The sequence below is a fragment of the Saccopteryx bilineata genome, chromosome 9 (assembly GCF_036850765.1).
Source record: "Saccopteryx bilineata isolate mSacBil1 chromosome 9, mSacBil1_pri_phased_curated, whole genome shotgun sequence".
In the NCBI taxonomy this organism is placed as follows: Eukaryota; Metazoa; Chordata; class Mammalia; order Chiroptera; family Emballonuridae; genus Saccopteryx; species Saccopteryx bilineata.
In genome coordinates this window covers 74,083,551-74,103,303 of record NC_089498.1, presented here as the reverse complement: position 1 = coordinate 74,103,303, position 19,753 = coordinate 74,083,551, and the positions used below count along the sequence as shown (strand labels likewise).

Here is a 19,753-nt window from a genome sequence, read left to right as displayed (position 1 = left end):
CTTATTATCTGCTAATCACATTTGGAAAACTGATATCTCATTGCTGTTTTACTATGCATTCTCCAAATAACAACAATTCTATGCATTTTGTAATAGCTATGTTAGTTTTCTACTACTCCTTTGGACCTTCTGGGAAGTGTATGTGGGAAATCCCATGTTCCTTGCCTAACTCCCCAGAGGAGCAAAAGAACTTCTGGAAAAATGGTAAAACCATCAAAATTATAATAAGCTGCATAAGTCATAAAAGATAGGCCACAATTCTTTTTGCTTTGTGATAGTAAAATATAAATTTAAATGGCCAATAGAAATATAAAGAAAGTATTGGACTAACTAGTTACTAAAGAAATTCATATTAAAACAAGGTACCATTCTTCTAGAAAATTACAAACATGAAAACTTTATTTAATGCTGGCAAGAGTGCGGTGAGATGGGCACTCTCATACAACCCTAGAAGACTGAGAGAGTCAGAAAGAGAGGGAGCTGGTCGAGGAAGAAGAGAAAGGAGAGAGGGAAGGAACAAAGGGAGAGATGGAAAGAGAGGAAGGATGAGTAGTCAACAGGGGAGAGAAGAGTAGACAGAGGAGCAGCTGAGAGAAAGGGAGGAGCAGAGAGAGAGAATACAGAAGGGGGTGAGGAAGAAGGCACAGAGCAGAGGAGGCTGGGGCCGGGAGTCAGGAGCAGGGCGACTGGGGGGCAGGCCCTGTACCTGTGTTGATGTTCACGGCAAAGGCATCTTCCTGGTCGGGCACCAGGCGGTCGGTATCATCCTTGGCCACAATGCCGATGATATGGTACTCCAGCTTTGGGTTGAGGTCACGGTCGATGGCCGTGACATTGGCAATGACAGTGCCTGGCTCGGCTGACTCCAGCACGCTCACCGTCTGGATGGGGTTGATGAACTCTGGGCGGCAGTCATTAACGTCATCAATAAGGATAGTGATGATGGCCGTTCCAGAGAGAGGAACAGTGCCCCGGTCAGTGGCCACCACTGTCAGCCTGTAGGATTCCTGCTCCTCCCTGTCGATGGTGACATTGCCCACACGGATGACCCCTGTGACTGGGTGGATGAGGAAGCGGTCCTGAGCCCCAGCTTCTATTCGGTAGATCAGCTCCCCGTTGAGGCCACTGTCCTCATCCGTGGCTGTGACCTGAAGGACTGAGAATCCTGGAGGGCAGGAATGGGGTGTAGCTGAGCACAGTGGTCTCTTCTAAAAACATCACAATAACACACATGTGCTGGTGGTTCACAAGGGCCCCTTCCCACCACAGCATATATCTTTTATATACTTCTCATGTTGGTAATTTTGTAGGAAAACAGTACCTTATTTTACATTCTTTGATTATGTGTGAGATTGAGCAATTTTAAAAAATTAAATGATTATCCTCTCTTCTGCAAATTGTATTCTTTTGTCTTCTGCTCATTTTTCTGTCAATTTATATAAATTATATAATTGTGATAACTTGTGATAAATATAATTTTTTTAGTTTGTTGTTTGCCTTTCAATATTGGTTATAATTATTTGATGTAAAGTTTAAATTTATATGCACTAAAATCGAATATTTTTCCTTTTTTAAGTTCTTCTGATTCTTGTATGCTTAGAACCTTCTTATCCTAAAGTCATAAATCCTCACTTAAAGCTTCTTTCTTTTATTTTTTTAATGGTTTTTACTTTTTAATCTTTTCTTTAGAATGTCTTTGGCTTTCATTTTGGTGTCTTACATGGGGTTAGAATCTATACTAAATATTAATAGATATTTTGCACACTAAATAATTAGTTTTCACTACTGGTTTCATTGTTTCCTTTATCACATTAGTATTATATTCTTTAATTTACTCGTATCTGTCTCTGGGCTACTTTGTTCCATACTCTTGTGCTCATATCACATGGTTTTAAATACTGTAGTTCTATAATATGTTTTAATATCTGGTAAGGCAAATCTGGCTTTACTGATTTTATTGTTTTTTAGGTGAGAGGAGAAGAGATAGTGAGGCAGACTCCTGCATGCGCCCTGACTGGGATCCACATGGCAACCCCATCTGGGGCTGATGTTCAAGTACTGAGCTATTTTTAGCACCTGAGGCTGATGCACTTAGACCAACCAAACTATCCTCAGTGCCCAGTGCCATGCTCAGACAAGTCGAGTCCCTGGCTGCGGGAAGGAAAGAGGGAGAGAAGGGAAGAGGGTTGGGGGAGAAGCAGATGGTCACTTCTCCTGTGTGCCATAATTGGGAATCAATTCGTGGATGTCCATATGCTGGGCCAGCGCTCTACCTATTGAACCACCAAATGTGGCTGTATTATGCTTATTTTTCCAAAATGTTCTCATTCTTCCAGATGACTTTCAGAATCAAATATACACACACACCCCTATTTTATTTCATTTCAGTGGGAATCACATTAATCCTTTAAAACCATCGTTTCATCCAGGAACATATGGTAATAATTTTGTTTTGCAGAAAAGACACTGTGAATCAGAGAAGGGAAGTAAGGGGATCTAGATCTCCCGACTCTCTTTCCAGCGCTCTCTCCTCCCATTCTGTTGCTTGTCCTTCTCCCTCTGGGTGTAAATTCTGCTCCAACCTGGGAGGCTCCAATCCTCACCAACTACCAACCAGCTCCTGCCTGGGCCAGGCCTGTGCCCTGCTTACCTGGTGGGCAGTTCTCCAGCAGGTGGATAGTGAGGGCAGCAGGGCTGAAGGTGGGCCAGTTGTCATTGTCATCCAAGATGGTGATGAGCAGGTCAGCTGTGCCGTTGAGCAGCCCAATGTCCTCAGCCAGCAGCAGCAGCTCCAGGACAGGAGGTGAAAAGGCCTCCCGGTCAATGACAACACCTGATCTCACTGTCACCACGCCTGACACCCAGTGCCATCAGCCAGGAGATGCAAATGAAAAGGGGTGCAGTGGGGAAAGAGGGCAAGAGCCAACCAGGAGGGCACATTGAAAGACCGAGCACAACATGGGAAAGATGACAGAGGAGCAGAGAAAGAACACATGATTTTCTGCCCCAAAGGCTCAACAGCCGATGCTCAGGGAGGTCCCCTAGGTGCCAATCCCCTGGGACCGTCCCCTCCCCAGGTGCCCTCTGTAGTTCTACAAGTCCTGCCTAGGATTAGTGACCCAAGGTAGAGAACTGACCTGCTCTACTGAGAGAGGCACTAGTATATCCTTCCTTGGTGTCACCTGTCACCAAATTGGCCTACTGTCTAGGGCCAGACTGATGCGACATGGTTTCTGGGGAGCTTTGGGTTTGGTTTGAGGACAGAGTTTTGGCTGCTTCTGGTTGGGTCTCTGGCCTGGGCACGGGGAAATGAAGGGAGTGGGTTGGAGGGCTCTCTGTCTAGGCTGAGAGTTTATGCACTATCAGCCCCTTGTATTGTCCCCAAGCCTCCCTGGGTCTTCTCACCTGTCCCCCAGGTGGCCTAATCTATCTGCAATATGGGGGATCTGAGGAATGGGGTCTCCCTAGAGAGTCCAGAGCCGGCACTGAGAAGGGAGGCCCTAATCTAGCAGTGGGCTCATTCCCAGCCAGCTGGAAGACCTGGAGCCTGCTGGGGCATGCAGGGGACTCACCTGTACTGTTGTCGATGTCAAAGAGGCCACTCTGGGCCCCTAGCAGCTGGTAGGTCACCACAGCATAGACGTCCAGGTCTGCATCCAGGGCCAGGATGGGCCCGTTGATAACCGTGATGGGTGTCCCTGAGCCAGGGGCAGAGGGGTCACTGCAGGGCCAATGTTGCCCCCCGCCCCCGCCCCCTCCCCCTTCCCGGTGAGCCATGGCTGACAATGGATGAGAGGGAGGGAGGGAGGTGGGGTGGATGGGGTGGGGAGGCCTCGGGCTGGGCTGCGACAGCCTTGGCAGACTGACGCAGATGCCTGGGGAGCGGCCTTAAAGCCCTGCTGGGAAGAAAACACAACAGTGATGAGCAAGCCCCTCTGGCCTGCCAGGAGCACGCCTGCCTTCCCAGCAGCCTTTGAGGCTGGCCACTCCCAGGGAGGGTCTGGGGTTCCCTGACACCCTCTCCCTGTGTGTGGGCCCTATCAACATATGCACACCCGTCCCAGTCTGTCAGCATGTGTGTGTACACATGCTCTATACAGGTGTCTGTACAGGACTAGAAGTCCACGTGCGTGTGCAGGTGTTCATGAGGCCATGAGAGCACCCGCAGGCCCAGATGCCCCTGGTCTGCCTCTGCGGGGTAACACTGTACATGGGGCGCACTGTGCAGGCACCCACATGCCTGTGTGTGTCTGTGCACATGTGGGAGCCTGCACACGCACCTTGACATGAACAGGTACTGGCACCTGTATGAGCACACACACAGGCCAGACTAAGAAACAAATTCATGTAGAGGGGTACCTGCCAGAGACAAGCAGTTGCTCAGTTCATCCCTTTCTGACTTACAGTCCAAGTCTGAGGGGCTGAGGAGGCTGGAGGAAGAGGGAGGAGACCTCCCTGGGGGACAGTACAAAGGAGGTTCTGTCCCTCTGAAGGGAGGTGAGACTGGTCAGTGCATGTGTGGAGGCTAGAGCTGTGGTGGCCTACGTAGGGACCTCTGGCCCCACCCCTGATTACAAATGCTACTGAAGCTTCTAGGAGCCTCCAGAATATTCTATGCTCCTGGGGTGGTGGGAACATGGAGAGTAGGCTTGCTCCCATTTAACTGCCCCTGTTGGGGGACAGTAGGGCTGCCCTCAGACCATTTTGAGGACCAGTGACCACTTCTAACCAGACCTATGGCCTCTTTGTTGGCCTCTAGGAGGCCTGGCAACCCAGGCCCAACAGCCTCTCGGGGCTGTTCCCCTCCGTCCTGTCCACACCCTTTTGCACCTGCAGCCTCTGTGTTCCACCACGTGGTGTGGCTGCCTCCCTAGCCAGGCCTAATCTGGGCCCACTGTAGGCATAAGGTGGGTCCACAGGCATCTGGCACTCGGTGGTGCCTGGTAGCAGCAGGAGTTCCCAGGTGGGCCCAGCACCTACCAGCAGGAGAGTTCTCCATCACCTCTGCCAGGTAGGTGCTCTCAGTAAAGAGGGGGTGGTTGTCATTCTCGTCCGCAAGAAAGATCAGCAGCAAGTCAAAATCCTGGGGGAGGTATAAAGGGAGGGCAGGTTGTAGGCCTTTTTCAAAGTGCTCCAGTAGGAGGATGGCCAAGACTGGGAGGAAGGCGGAGACTGGGAGGATGGCCGAGACTGGGAGGAAGGCGGAGACTGGGAGGAAGGCGGAGACTGGGAGGATGGCCGAGACTGGGAGGAAGGCAGAGACTGGGAGGAAGGCGGAGACTGGGAGGAAGGCGGAGACTGGGAAGAGGCGGAGACTGGGAGGATGGCCGAGACTGGGAGGAAGGCAGAGACTGGGAGGAAGGCGGAGACTGGGAGGAAGGCGGAGACTGGGAGGATGGCCGAGACTAGGAGGAAGGCGGAGACTGGGAGGAAGGCGGAGACTGGGAGGATGGCGGAGACTGGGAAGAGGCGGAGACTGGGAGGATGGCCGAGACTGGGAGGAAGGCAGAGACTGGGAGGAAGGCGGAGACTGGGAGGAAGGCGGAGACTGGGAGGAAGACGGAGACTGGGAGGATGGCCGAGACTAGGAGGAAGGCGGAGACTGGGAGGAAGGCGGAGACTGGGAGGAAGGCGGAGACTGGGAAGAGGCAGAGACTGGGAGGATGGCCGAGACTGGGAGGAAGGCGGAGACTGGGAGGAAGGCGGAGACTGGGAGGAAGGCGGAGACTGGGAGGATGGCCGAGACTAGGAGGAAGGTGGAGACTGGGAGGAAGGCGGAGACTGGGAGGAAGGCGGAGACTGGGAAGAGGCGGAGACTGGGAGGATGGCCGAGACTGGGAGGAAGGCAGAGACTGGGAGGAAGGCGGAGACTGGGAGGAAGGCGGAGACTGGGAGGAAGACGGAGACTGGGAGGATGGCCGAGACTAGGAGGAAGGCGGAGACTGGGAGGAAGGCGGAGACTGGGAGGAAGGCGGAGACTGGGAAGAGGCAGAGACTGGGAGGATGGCCGAGACTGGGAGGAAGGCGGAGACTGGGAGGAAGGCGGAGACTGGGAGGAAGGCGGAGACTGGGAGGATGGCCGAGACTAGGAGGAAGGCGGAGACTGGGAGGAAGGCGGAGACTGGGAGGAAGGCGCAGACTGGGAAGAGGCGGAGACTGGGAAGAGGCGGAGACTGGGAGGAAGGCGGAGACTGGGAAGAGGCAGAGACTGGGAGGAAGGCGGAGACTGGGAGGAAGGCGGAGACTGGGAGGAAGGCGGAGACTGGGAGGAAGGCTGAGGGTAGGTGATTAAAAAGCCCATGTATGGGGTCCAGAGACCTGGGTCAAGCTCCTGCTGTGTAAGCAGCTCACTATGTGGCCTTAAACACATAATTTCCCCTATCTGGGCCTTAGTCTTCCAATCTGGCAAACGGGGATCTTAGCTCCTTCACAGAAGAATCATGGTAAGAAAGGACTGGAGGCAGGAAGGTAAATGTGGTTTTCAAACTGTCCAGGCCTGTCTGATGCTCCATCACATCAGAGTTCACCCAAACTCCCACCCAGGACTACACTTCATGCTTTTCAGAAGCCAGTCATAGCCTGGCCAGTGGGGGCTGAGAGCCCCAAGGTCAAACACCAGCTTGCATGCAGGCTCATCAGCTTGAGCATGGGGTCACCAGCTTGAGTGTGGGATCACTGACATGATCCCAAGGTTGCTGGCTTAAGCAAGGGGTCACTGGCTCGGCTGGAGCTCCCCTCCCCAGTCAAGGCATGTATGAGAAACTATCAATGAACAATTAAAGTGCTGCAACTGCCTCTGGCCGGTTGGCTCAGCAGTAGAGTGTCGGCCTGGCGTGCGGGGGACCCGGGTTCGATTCCCGGCCAGGGCACATAGGAGAAGCGCCCATTTGCTTCTCTACCCCCCCTCCTTCCTCTCTGTCTCTCTCTTCCCCTCCCGCAGCCAAGGCTCCATTGGAGCAAAGATGGCCCGGGCGCTGGGGATGGCTCCTTGGCCTCTGCTCCAGGCGCTAGAGAGGCTCTGGTCGCAGCAGAGCGACGCCCCAGAGGGGCAGAGCATCGCCCCCTGGTGGGCAGAGCGTTGCCCCTGGTGGGCGTGCCGGGTGGATCCTGGTCAGGCGCATGTGGGAGTCTGTCTGACTGTCTCTCCCCGTTTCCAGCTTCAGAAAATGCAAAAAAAAAAAAAAAAAAAAGTGCTGCAACTACCAGTTGATGCTTCTTATCTCTTTCCCTTCCTCTCTCTTGTTCTCTCTTTCAGAAAACAAAAATACCCCTTCCCCCCCAAAAAACCAGTCATAGTTCTGATCTCTCAGACCCTTCACTGAAGAGGCAAGGAAACTAAGGCCCAGAGGTGACTATTTAAAACTGCACAGCAAGTTAGCAGCAGAGTAGATACTGGCCCCAAGCCTTCTGTTTACCACAACTCTATGCTGCTGCTTCCCAGGGTGCCCCAGGCCTCCTAGCACACAGGCAGAGGACAGAGACTGTGAGCAGGAGAGGAAGGGGAATGGGGAAGGGAGAAGGAAAGAGAGGCCACAGAATGAGAGACCACTGGCTTAGAAACACCTCTAGACTGAGGTCTTCTTGGCCTATACAGATAAGGAAATTGAGGACCAGAAAGGGTAGCACCCTGGCTGAGCCACGCAACTAGTCGGAATCAGAGCGGACATAAGCCAGACCCGGTGACTCTTGGTCAGGGTTCTACCCTAGACCTCCCGGGCTAGGAAGGGAGGGCTGACCCCTGCCCCCAACAGGGACTGTTTGCTTGCAACATCCACCTCCTCTTAGTAAAGAGAAACAACTTCTTTGGCTTTTGAGAGAGAAGCCACCCTTTTGGGGAAAATGCAACCCTTTCAGAAGCTCAAAGTTGTGTTTGTGAGTGTTTGCAGGCCACATGCGGACGCAGTGTGGGGCGAGCCCGAGCGTCAGGGGTTGGAGGAGAAAAGATAACAGCCGAGGTCCGTGAGTGCTGCCCTGTGCCAGGCACGGTGCTGAGGACCTTACAGGCGCTGGCTCCTTCGAGTCCTCTCCACAACTTCGGGTAGGTGTGCTTTTCACTTTGCAGAAGAAAAAATGAATGGAGGCTGAGAGAACTTGACTGGCCAAAGCCACATACCCAGTGACAGGCAGAACTGAGATCTGAACCCAGCTCTGGCTCACTGCAAGGCCTGGGCATCTAACCCCTGGCCAGGCCACCTGTGCGTCTCTTGAACTCAGCCCAGCTTTTCCCACCCCACCCTGTGCCCTCCAGCCTCACCCTCCTGGCTATGCGTGGGTTCTCCGGGTTGTCCTTCACGGAAATGGTCAGCCTGTACTCTGGGATCCGCTCACGGTCCAGGGGTCGGTTCACAGTGACGATCCCTGTCTGGGATATGGAGGGTTGGTGAGCTGGGCAGCGACCTGTTCCTCACTTTAGGCTCTGGGACCACAGATGCCCAACTGCTCAGCCTGCAGCTTCAGAAGTGGCTGTGAGTTCCCTCCCTAAGTCACTAAATATACTGTCTATGAGGCCGAACGGGCTGGCCAGGTCAACACCAATGCCCAGCTGCTGCAGTCTCAAGGGCACGAGTTCCCGGAAGTCCCCGTGGTGCCAGCAGCCAGTAAGACTCCAAGATGTCAAATGAAGACTTCCTGGGGTGTCTTCACACAAACCAAGGGGCACTGAGGCTCTGGCCCCAAATCTGCACTTAACAAGACTTGGAGTGACAGGGACCCCAGAGATGGCTCAGCCAGGAATCTAAGATTCCATGCTGCTCACAGAGACTCTGGGTCCCAAGGGAAGGAGGAGGCCTGAGGTAGGAATGGAACCAGAAAGAGACCAAACAGTGGCATAGAAAAGCCTCTTGGGCAGGCTCCTCTTTTTTAGGACAATCCCTGGGGTCGTTCCGGCCCTACCGTGGCGTTGATGGAGAAGGCCCGCTCCCGGTTGCCTGCGGTGATGTTGAAGGTGAGGAGGGCATTGCACCCGCTGTCAGCATCGCTGGCCAGAATGTGGGCGACGACGCTGGAGACGGGGCTGTGCTCGCTGATGGTGACGTTCATGGGGAGGTTCAGCAGCACGGGGTCATTGTCGTTGATGTCCAGCACCCGAATCCCCACCAACATCTGGGGCGTGTCGGGGAGGAGGAGGAAGAGGTGAAGGAGAAGGTCAGGGAGGAAAGGGGACATGGGGGAGACAGAGAAGAGAGAAAAGAAAGAAAAAATGATGGTGAGCCTGGTAGCCAAGGAGGGGTGATGAGTGAGACAGCAAAGGGGTGGGAGTCGAGGAAGAAGGTACAGTTGATCCCGGAGAAGGCAGAGGAAGAGGAGGAAGAAAACGATATGAAAAAGGCAAAAGAGGAAAATGAGGATGAGCGGGAGGTAGAAAAGGTAAGGAGGCAGAGGGGGCACAGAGGGGCTGAGATGGCACTGACGGGGCAGAGGCCCGCTTACAAGGCAGCCTCCCCAGAGACCTAGCACAGGGGCTCTGTGTGGCCATGGCAACAGGCTCCAGGTCCAGCCTCCCAGGGTGAGCCCCAGGATGCACTCGGAAGTCTGTTAGGGGCCCCGAGGGCCTAGACTGACTTCAGAGCAGCATGTGGCCTCTCCGGACTTGGGTGGTAGTGTTTACAGGAATGTCTATGGAGGGCTCAAAGGGCAGCAAGGGAGAGCCACGAGAACTAGGCCCCAGACTCACCGTGGAACTGAGAGGGGGCACCCCCCTGTCACGAGCACAGATGGTCAGGTTATAGAAGGCAATGGTTTCCCGGTCCAGCTCCACATCCTTCCGGACCCGCAGCACGCCCTCCACAGGAGAGATCAAAAATTCCCCTGGGTGCCACCCAGGAGAGGCCAGAGTTAGCTGGGAATGGCCGAGAGTGTGGAGAACCCAGGCGTCTCCCTACTTCCTCTAGCAAGCCTTAGTCGCCAGGGGTGGGGGACAGCTGGGGTGTGGGTCCTCTAGTTCCCCCAGCCGCAGATCCTCACGGGACCTCCTGCCAAGATCTGGGAAGTGCAGGAGGGGAACAGATAACTGTTGGGTGCAGGTGGGTGTAGCCCACTCAGGCCTTGATGTGCCTGAGATGCCAGGACAGTTTCCTTTCCTGGCTTGTGGGCAGGCTAGGGACAGACCCTGGGTAAGATGGTCACATTGAAAAAGTGGGATTCAGTAAAGTTGCAGGATACAAAAGCAATATACAAAAATCTGTTGTGTTTCTATAAAGTAATGATGAGCTATCAGCATTCACATTTACAATTGCATAAAAAAAATACCTATGAATAAATTTAATCAAGGGAGTGAAAGACTTGTACATTGAAAACTATAAGACATTAATGAAAGAAACTGAAGACACAAATAAATGAAAGGTATTCTGTGCTCTTGGGTGAGCATTCATACTGTTGAAATGTCCAAACTACCCAAAGCAATCTACAAATTCAATGAAATTCTTATCAAAATTCCAATGGCATTTTTTCACAGAAATATAATAGACAATTTAAAAATTTGTGTGGAACAACAAAAGACCCCAAATAGCCAAAGCAATTCTGAGAAAGAAGACCAAAGCTGGAGGCGTCATGTGCCCTGATTTCCAATTACATTACAAAGGCACAGTAATCAAAACAGTATGGTTTTGGCATAAAAACAGACATAGATCAATGGAAGTGAACAGAGAGCCCCAAAATAAATGCACACATATATGGTCAATTAATTTATGACAAAGGGACAAGAATATACAATGAAGAAAGAACAATTGATGGTGCTGGGAAAAAGAATAGCCACATGCACAAGAATGAATCAAAACCACTATCTTGTATTATACACAAAAATTAACTCAAAAGGATCAGAGACTTGAATGTAAGACCTGAAACTATAAAGCTCCTAGAAAACATAGGCGGTAAGCTTCTTGACATTGACCTTCACATGCATTTTTGCTTGACACCAAAAACAAAGGCAACAAAAGCAAAAGTAAACAAGCGGGACCACATCAAACTGAACAGCTTCTGCACAGCAAAGGAAGCCATCGTCAAAATGAAAAGGCGACCTACTGAATGGGAGAAAATATTTACAAATCATATATCTGATAAGGGATTAAGATCCAAAATATGAAAAGAACTTATACAACATAATAGCAATAAACAAACAAATAAATGAAAATGAAACAGGAATCCAGAGAGGGATGACAACTTGTCTAAGCTATACCAGCAAGTTAATGACCAGAATTCCAAGCCAGGGCTCTGGGTCTCAGCCCACTGCATCCCATGGGCCTTGTGGTCTTTCCAAACACCACCACTCAAAGTAGAAAAGGTGGGAGGAGCAGGAGGGAGAGGTGAGGAGAGGGAGGGGCGAGGAATGGGAGGGGTGAGACTGGGGGCGGCCTAGAGGAGAAGAGCAGAGGAGCAAGGAGCCGGGGACCAAGTGGGCGCCCAGCTGGATAGAAGAAAGGGGAGGAAAGTTGAGTGAGGAAGGTGGGAAGAGGGTAAGGAAGAGGGGGTTACCTGTATGTACTCCCCAGGAATTGGGAACAGGGAGAAAAGTACTTCTTTCCCTTTCCCTTTTGACACCAGAGTAGGGCACTGACTGCTCAGGAACACACAGCACATGAGGGCACAGCAAGGGCAGAGGCCCAAGCTCTCAACAGTTTTCCCTGCCTGCCCCTTCACACCCTACCTCACCATCCCTGCCCTACTGCTCCTATTGCTCTGATTTAAAAAACAGCCCTTTCCCGGCTCCTCTGCAGCCGGGATTCCCCACAGCTCTTCCGCTCCCAGCAGCCCCGCAGACTGCTTCAAGTAGGATTTCCTGAGCCTGATACTCCAAGTTCTTTGAAGAAATGAGGATTCCCTTCCTGGAGTTTCCCAGCCCTGCCTCAGCTGCTTGCCATGTGCAAGCAGATGGCCTCCTGCCCTCTCTCCAAAGTCAGCCACCCTCTTTAAAGAAGGAAAGAAAGAGGTTCTGAAGGCTCAGAGGAGCAGGCCTGAGGCTCTAGGGCTGTGCCCAGCCTAGATATCTAATCAATCAGCTCAGTGGGGGAAGTGAAGAGGCTATGAGCCCCCAGAGTAAATTACCCTCCTTAGCAGCTTGTCCTGGGGCCTGAACTCCCTACCACACCACTCCTGAAGACGGGGTTCAAAGCAGAGGCTTTCCTTCAGTCAGGTACAGGGCTGCACCTGATTTCACTCCTTTGGGCTCTTGGCCGTGTTACTGAGTAGTGCTTTGATGTTCTCATTTGAAAACTGGGCTAATAAAGAGGGGCCGGCAGGGTTGTGCTGGGCTGGACAGGGCTGTTCCACCTTGTGTGTACTAGATCCATGGCAGCTCCTGGTTTCCTCAGGGGCATTCTGAAAGCGAGTCTCGGCAGCTGTCTCAAGGAATGGGGGCTTTCAGGGAGGAAGGAGGTGTAAGAAAGGGGTCTAAGTGGTGGGTCAGACCGGAAGAAATAGCTGAGAAGGCTGGGGTCAGCGGGAGAGGCTCAAGAAGACGAGGCCTGTTTCCCAGCTGTTTTCCTCCTACCCTTAGTGGGACTTGCACAAGCTTGTCATCCCTGGTGTCTCCCCACTGACAGGGACACCCTCCAGGCTTAGGCTGCAATGGTGGAAGGTGGCCTTGAAGCCGAGTAGCCTGGGGCATGTCCCTTCATCTGTGGTGAGTCGCCGTCACGGCACACAGCTCTGATCGGTGGCATTTGTCAGTTTTTCCAGTTACCAACATGGTGTCACTGAACTGGTGGTGGGAAGAGATGTGGGGAGTGGATATCCGACCTGTGAGCCCCACCAGCATACCATTAGGTCACCACTCATCTATTCTGACACGGGGCAGTGCTGGGTGATCCTGAGCTCAACACTGGGCTCTGGGTGTCTGCTTCTCCTTCCTGTGGGGGAGGGGGGCCCCAGGCCAGGTCAGCCCTCAGAAAAATCCCAGGCCTCTTTCACTCCTTCTAGGACCTGTCAGTCTCTTAGGATACCCCATGAGACCCCAAATTCCTAAGTCTGACCCTGATCACATGTGGATTTAATCCAAGAGGTATCACTCATGACTCCAAGGGCCCATGGCACGGAGCAGCCTGCAGAAAGGGCCTTAATGGGAGGGGGCTCAGCTGCCCACCCAGCACCCAGCTCTCAACCAGGCTTTGGCATCCTCTCTGGAACAGGAGCAGGACTCCATGAAATTAATAAACATCGTGCTTGTGAAAATAGCAGAGGGGAAAGACCCTTCCTCAGTCCTTGGCCAGAGAGGATTGGGACATGAAAAGGTGGCCTGTTACAACAGAGTCACACACCACAAACTGCACAGGGGGGCTCAAGGTCTAGCTTCAGACAGTGATTGTGTTTCTTTGCTTCTTAGTTGCAAATCTGTCCCAGGCTCTCGGTTCTAGCCTTGGACCTCCCCTCTGTGGGCTTCCCCAGTGTTCTCTCAGGCCGTGGCTTTGAGATCTCTGTGCTGCCAGTCCTCAGATACTTCTCTCCAGCCCGGACCTCTCTCCTGAACTGGCTTGTACATCCAGCTCCTACCCGACACCCGCAGCCTCACCTCTCCCCCCCCCCCTGCTCCCGCCTCAGGCTTCCCATTTGTTAATGACAATGCCCTCTCTCCAGCTGCTCAGGCCAAACCTCGGTGTCATCCTTGACCTCTCTCACATCTAGAGGCGACCACCTCTCACCACCTTTGGTGGTGTCACCGCTCTGGTCTAGGCTACTCCATCCCCAGCCTGAGTGGTTGCTATGGCTCCTACCTTATCTCCCCACTCCCTTTCCTTACCTCCTATGTTCTGTTCTGAGCACAAGAGCTGGAATGGTCCCGGTAAAGTCTAAGTCGCACTATGTCCTTCCTCCGCTCAAAGCCCTCCTGTGGTTCCCACATTGCTCGAAGCAGAAGTCAGGTTTTGACAATGGCCCCCAGGCTCAGTAACATCTGGCCCCACTGCCTCCCTGACCTCACCTCTTCCTGCTTGTCCCCGTGCCCGACTTCGTGTCAGCCACAGGCCTTTTTGCTGGGTCTCTAGGCATGCTCCAGCCTCAGGACCTTGGCAGTGGCTGTTCCCTCTGCCTGGATGCTTTCCCCAGGTGTCCACAGGACCCACTCCTCACTTCCTTCAGGTGTTTGCTCAGCTGTCACCTCCTGGGGCGGGTCGTCCTCGAGCGCCCCATCGAACAGCACAGGCTTCGATCGCCCTGGCACCCCAGCTCCAGCCTTCCCCTTCCCCAGCACGTGGCCCCCACCAGTATGCTAAGGCCTCCGCGTAACCAGTGCTGCTCAGTTCCTGTGCCTCTAGCTAGAAGCCTTGTCTGTAAGGGCAGGGTTCGCATTGTTCTGTTCTGTATCCTCTGCACCCGGAGGATGATTGACATATGGTAGGTGCTCAATAACTATCAAAAGATCAGTTAAAAATCAGGATGTTTTACAAAGATTTAAATTTCCACATTTTTCCATTTTCTTTTAAGGCCTAGCATCCAGGTCTTAAACATGGGAAGACATGGCTACAATTAGCAGGAGTTGAGTTGTGGCTGCCACAGCCCCCACTGTGCCTTATTGTCTTGCCTAGACCCCTTCTCTGATGTATGTTCCCTGCATAAGCCCAGTAGGCCTTTGAGTTTGGGAACCCTACTCTACAGAAATGAGTAAAAATGTACTTGAGAAGACTCCCTTTGGCATAAACCCTGCTCTTCAAGCGAGAACAGCCAGGTAGTTGTGGAGGCTGTGGGCAGGTGACGATGAGATGTGTGGGGACACCTGGGGCTGAAGGTCTGGAGCAAGGACGCCCGTCCTTCCTCTGCCTCGGAGCCTTTTCTCTGGGTGTGACACAGGGGCATTTTCTACTTGATTCTCAAAGGTGGCTGTGACCCTCCAAGGCTACCAGCTTCTGTTCCCCGGTTTCAGAATCGTCTCAGCATATCCATGTGAGAAGATGATTGTCATCATCTTATGGATGGGGAAACGGAGGCCCAGAGAGGGCAAGATCACGCAGTGGTGGCCTCACTGCCTTGCAGCCTCCTTTCCCATCTGCTCCTGAGTGCGAGTGAGGGGGTCACACAGCCCTCAGGCGGTGCTGCCCCCACCGCCCAGCTCAGCCCACGTACCCAGAGGGTCTCCATCCACGATGCTGTACTCCACCTGCCCGTTGGGGCCCGAGTCCCGGTCATGGGCCAGGAAGGTCCACACTCTAGGCCCCGGCTGGCCCTCAGTGACATCAAATGGCCCCTCATAGTCTCGGGGGAAGGTGGGAACGTTGTCATTGATGTCATTCACGTTCACAAGCACCTGAGAGAGTAGACAGGTTCAGCTGGTGGCATACCTGAGCTGCTCTGTGCTAGGCCCAGAGTTCCCCTCTGGAAACTGGATCCAATCATCCCGCTGCATGGGGCTGAGGCAAGAACCACCATATAACAGGTGTGGGAGGGGCCTTTTAAACTATTCATGGGTGAATTATCGTCATTGTTGAAGCCTTTTTTACAGGAATACTCATATTTTTTATAATAATGCTCTGAACTTATACTTATTACTATACTATGGTCATTTTACATGGTCTCGTTTGCTCCTCACACACTCTGCAAGTTTTTATGATCCCCCCTTCACAAAGAAGGAAAGTGGGGCTCAGGCTGCTTAAATGACTTGCCCGGAATCACACAGCTAGGAAGTGAAAGATCAACCCCTGCTGGTTTGACCAGAGTTTATGTTTTTCCCCTAAAGGAGAGAAAGGCAGATGTCATCATCTATCTGATAGATGCAACACAGAGAGGTTCATTAACTTCCTTAAAATCACACAGCAAATTTGGGTGAGTTGCCAAGACCAGGACAGGGCTCTTGGGTTTAGGTGCTTCTCCTGGGCAATCTTTCCCTACCCTCTTCCACATTTGAGATTTCTGGGCTCCTTCCTCCCCATACCCCCAAGTTGGGGTCGTGTCCCACCCACCCACTCACCGTGGTGGTGGAGGTGAGGCGGTGGGACAAGATGGGGCACTGGTCTGTGGCTGTGACGATCAGGGTGTAGCGCCCATGGCTGAGCTCGTAGTCCAGCTCCTTGGCAGCACTGATGACTCCCTGGGAGATACACAGAAGGAGCAGGGTGGAGCAATGGGTAGTGGGCCTGGGACACCCTGGGGGCCAGCTGCTACATGGGGCACTCTCTGACCCTCCCAGCAGGTAGGTCCTGACATCCTGTCCATGACGAGAAACTCTTGTTGCCACCCCACCCAAGGTTTTCATTCTACCGCCCTGGCTGTCCCCACAGTTTCCTCCAGACTCCATCTCTGCTCTCCCCCTATACCCCATGACGTCACTGAGCTCCCCTCCAATCCCCTTGGCCAGGTAACCCTCCTCTTAGACCCCGCCATCAGCTGCTGACCGTGTGTCTGTCAATATGGAAAGTGTTGATGATGTTGCCTGCAATGATGGCGTAGGTAACCGTGCCATTGGGCCCCTCGTCCAGGTCCAGTGCCTGGATGGTGACGAGGCTGGCGTTGATGGTGTCTGGGCCCTCATCCAGTGAGACCTCGTAATGGGGCTGCTGGAACACAGGTGCGTTATCGTTCTCGTCCACGATGGTCACGTACACGTGAGTGGTGGCCTGTGGAGAAGAACGTGGTCAGGTTCCTTGGTCAGCTGGCTGGAGAGGCTGAGGGGGAGCCAGCTGGCTATTCCTCCAGACTGAACTTACTCAGTGTGATCCAACATGGCAAGGGAAAGGGAGCAGGAGGAGAGGGAAGGAAGTCACGGGCTGGCAGAGGAGGCCATCACAGAAGCCCCACCAAAAGCCACCTAGATCACTGGTTAAGTCCAAGACAGCACTTGCAACACCATTTCTATGTCCATTCCCATGGCAGACATCATTAATCAATCATGGCACTGTTGAGGCCAGATGTAGCCTCAGGATTCTCGTTAGCCCAGAGGCCTAGTGATTAAAATTGCCAATACGATGAACCCCAGCAATCACCCCGAGTCCATAGCTTTGCCTGGGCCAGGGCCTTACTGACCCTGGGCCTCTATCCAGACTACAAAAGGCTAGAGTGTGATGTATTCAACCCAACACAGTATTTAAGCTGCACTCATTGTTCATGTAAATGCAAGAAATACATATTTTCAGCATTTTTAAAAAGGAGGACATTGGATGTGGGGCAATTTCACGGGCAGAATTTGTTGAGCTGTGACAAACAAAGCTCACAGGACATGTGTCACTGCGAGAACAATGTCTGCAACATGCTTTCCTGTGATTGGCCGTTTTTGGTTGATGTATGTGTCCAGCTGCGTTTAGCCAACTAGAACTCAGTGATCAGCACCGCGGAGAAACGGCTGGCAGGGCACTGCACGGCAGAGCGGACGCACGCAAGTTAGCCACGTGTCGGTCTTCTCTGTTCCTCACCGCATCTCCCCTCCATTCTCTGCTTCTCCACCTGGAGGATGTCCCCTGGGGACTGCCTCACCTGGGCTCCCTTATCATCTGGCTTCCAGATGGCTTTGGCCACTGGGAGGCCCTGGCAGAAGACTGGGGAGGGAGGAGAGAGGTGCGTTTCTTCCCTGTGGCCTCCTTTCCTCACTGTAGCTCTGCCAGTGGCTGTGTGCCTCCTGCGGGGTGGTCCCCTTTCACAGCTCCAGCCACCCACCTCCTCTTGTCCTTTGGATGTGTGAGGGGTCATGGCTTCCTGCAGCTGCTAGTCTTAGGGAGTTTCACCAGCTCTCTGCAAACAGGCCCTCCACTGAAGTATCTTCAGGTGTGCCCTGAGTGTGCCATCTCTTTGGGGCCCGGACCCCGACTAGTACAAACCATTCCATAAGCACAAGAGCACCCCCTTGTAGGAAAGGGCCCGATTCTAGCCTCACCCATGCAGGTGGCAGCGCTGAGATTTCCTCGCTTTCCCAGACTCCTGGAAGTAGAGCTAAGGAAGTGGAGCTGCAGGGACTGGGAGTGGGGTTCTAATGGAGCTGCCCCACGGAGCCTCTTCTCTCTGAGACCAGGCCTGAGTTCGGGGGTAGGGGTGAGGGTGAGGGTGCGGTGGTGGTGGTATGACTCCTTCAGGCCTCCGGGGTGAGGAGAAAGTTACTGCCTCAAAGACCCCTCTCAGCTGGGTTCTTCCTGCCCTGACACCGAGGAAACAGTGCTTGAGGTTTCTGGACCATGCACACACCTTGGGCAATGCCTGTGTGATTTACCCTGCTGCAAACCCAGGAAGCTCAGCTGAGGGGAAGTGCGGTGGGGAGGAAGGCAGTGGAGGAGGGCATCACGCTGGCTCAGGTGCTCTGGCCCCTAGGGAAGGGCTTGGTAGGGCAGTTGGTTCCCTCTCCCTAATCCCAGGCTCTCTTCTCCTACCTTCTCGGACGTGGGGCAGAAGGAGTCTGGTTTCAAGCGTGGTTTGGGTAAGGCTAGGCCAGGAAAAATGGAGGGTGGGGGGCAGGTGCTCCAGGATCTCACCCTCGAGGACCCCACCTTCGGCAGAGGATGGCCAGGGTGGGAAGAGGGCCTGGCTGATTTCAGCTGGTGCTGCACCGTCTGTGGGTGGAAGAGCACACGCTGCCAGCAGAAAGGGCCCGGAGTATCTCCTGAGTGGGGTCATAAGATCAGAACCACGATCAAGGACCTGGATTATGTCCTGGCAGCGTCTGAGGCTCCCACCCCAGGGGGATTCCCTCGCTCCAAGGGGACTGGGTCGGCACAAGGTCGCCTAGTGAGAGTATTCCTCTGCTGTAGCCTTTCCTGCTCCAGCACTGAGGGCTGAGAGCTCTCACAGAGCTCTGACTTGGGTCAGGGCACCCAGCACTCCTGGCTATCCTTAAACCCCACAACTAGGATTCCCAATGCCGATGGCCTCTGCTGTCTCCTGTCATTCAGCCTGGGGGTTGCCTGTGAGTTCCAGATCCCTAATGGGCCAGCAAAGCTCCCAGAAGTTTCAGTCAGGCTGGAGTAAACTGGTGCAATGGCTGTGCCCCTCCTGCCAACCCCTGGTCCTAGTCACTGTCATCTCCGCTCCTCCACTTAGAAAACTACTTCCTCCCTTGTTCATCAGTGCGCTCACTCAGACAAGGATGCATCAAACACCTTCTCCATGCCCAGTTTTATGCCAGCGACTCAGGAACATCAAGGAGTGGACCTCGTCCCCAAAAGCTCATGGTTGAGCTCAGAAGGGCAAATAAGCTCAGATGATACCAACCTAGGCCTGGTGAGATAGCTGAAGGGGTGTGGATAGAAAGAATGGAGGGAGACCCTCAGGGGAAGTTCAGAGCACTTTGTGAAGGGGAAGGACTTGAGAAGAATTTGGAGAAGAGAGGATAGAGACATCGCTGGTGGTGCCAGCGTGCTGAGTGCGGTGCAAGAGCAGGTTACTGGAGGGGGTATGTGGCCGAGTACCCTGAAGTGAGGGTGCCCAGGCTCAGGGAGTGAGATGGTGCCAGTGGGAAGGGAAGTTGGGCCTGGGGGGAGAGGAGCACGGATCATTTTCTATCGGACACACTACCAGCTGCTACGCACACACATGTGTATGTCCTAGTGTAAGGATGTGTCACACCTGTTGTGTACTCCTGCACCAGTGCCACACCTGTGTGCAGTGTGCACGTGCACTAGGGTGTTGCAGGCCCTGGAATCTAGTCAGATCTGCTCCAAAGTTAGATTTTTTCATTTATTCATTCCACAACTGGGTGTGCCTGCCACATACCAGGTCCAGGGCTGGGCTGGAGAAGGCAGGGTACAAGCCCCTGCCCCAGACAACTCAAAGGTAGGTAAGGGCAGACACAATCCCTGATGAGTATGTATCATGCTAAGTTCCCACTGATGTACTTCTCAGGCTGTGCAACAAG

General features: G+C 53.3%; 1 protein-coding gene across 2 annotated transcripts in view; it reads right to left on the bottom strand.

The window, feature by feature from the left end:
• The window catches only part of LOC136312774 (cadherin-23), a 75,605-nt gene that overhangs the window by 19,138 nt on the left and 36,714 nt on the right, over positions 1-19,753 (bottom strand). For both annotated transcript variants that reach the window (XM_066242622.1, XM_066242623.1), the window contains exons 5-14: positions 16,314-16,535; positions 15,890-16,009; positions 15,049-15,229; positions 9,674-9,807; positions 8,893-9,102; positions 8,255-8,362; positions 4,981-5,083; positions 3,573-3,698; positions 2,651-2,854; positions 707-1,165 (exon numbers count right to left, since the gene is read on the bottom strand). In XM_066242622.1, coding sequence (XP_066098719.1) covers positions 707-1,165; positions 2,651-2,854; positions 3,573-3,698; positions 4,981-5,083; positions 8,255-8,362; positions 8,893-9,102; positions 9,674-9,807; positions 15,049-15,229; positions 15,890-16,009; positions 16,314-16,535 — 1,867 coding nt within the window. The remainder of the gene's footprint in view (positions 1-706; positions 1,166-2,650; positions 2,855-3,572; positions 3,699-4,980; positions 5,084-8,254; positions 8,363-8,892; positions 9,103-9,673; positions 9,808-15,048; positions 15,230-15,889; positions 16,010-16,313; positions 16,536-19,753) is intronic.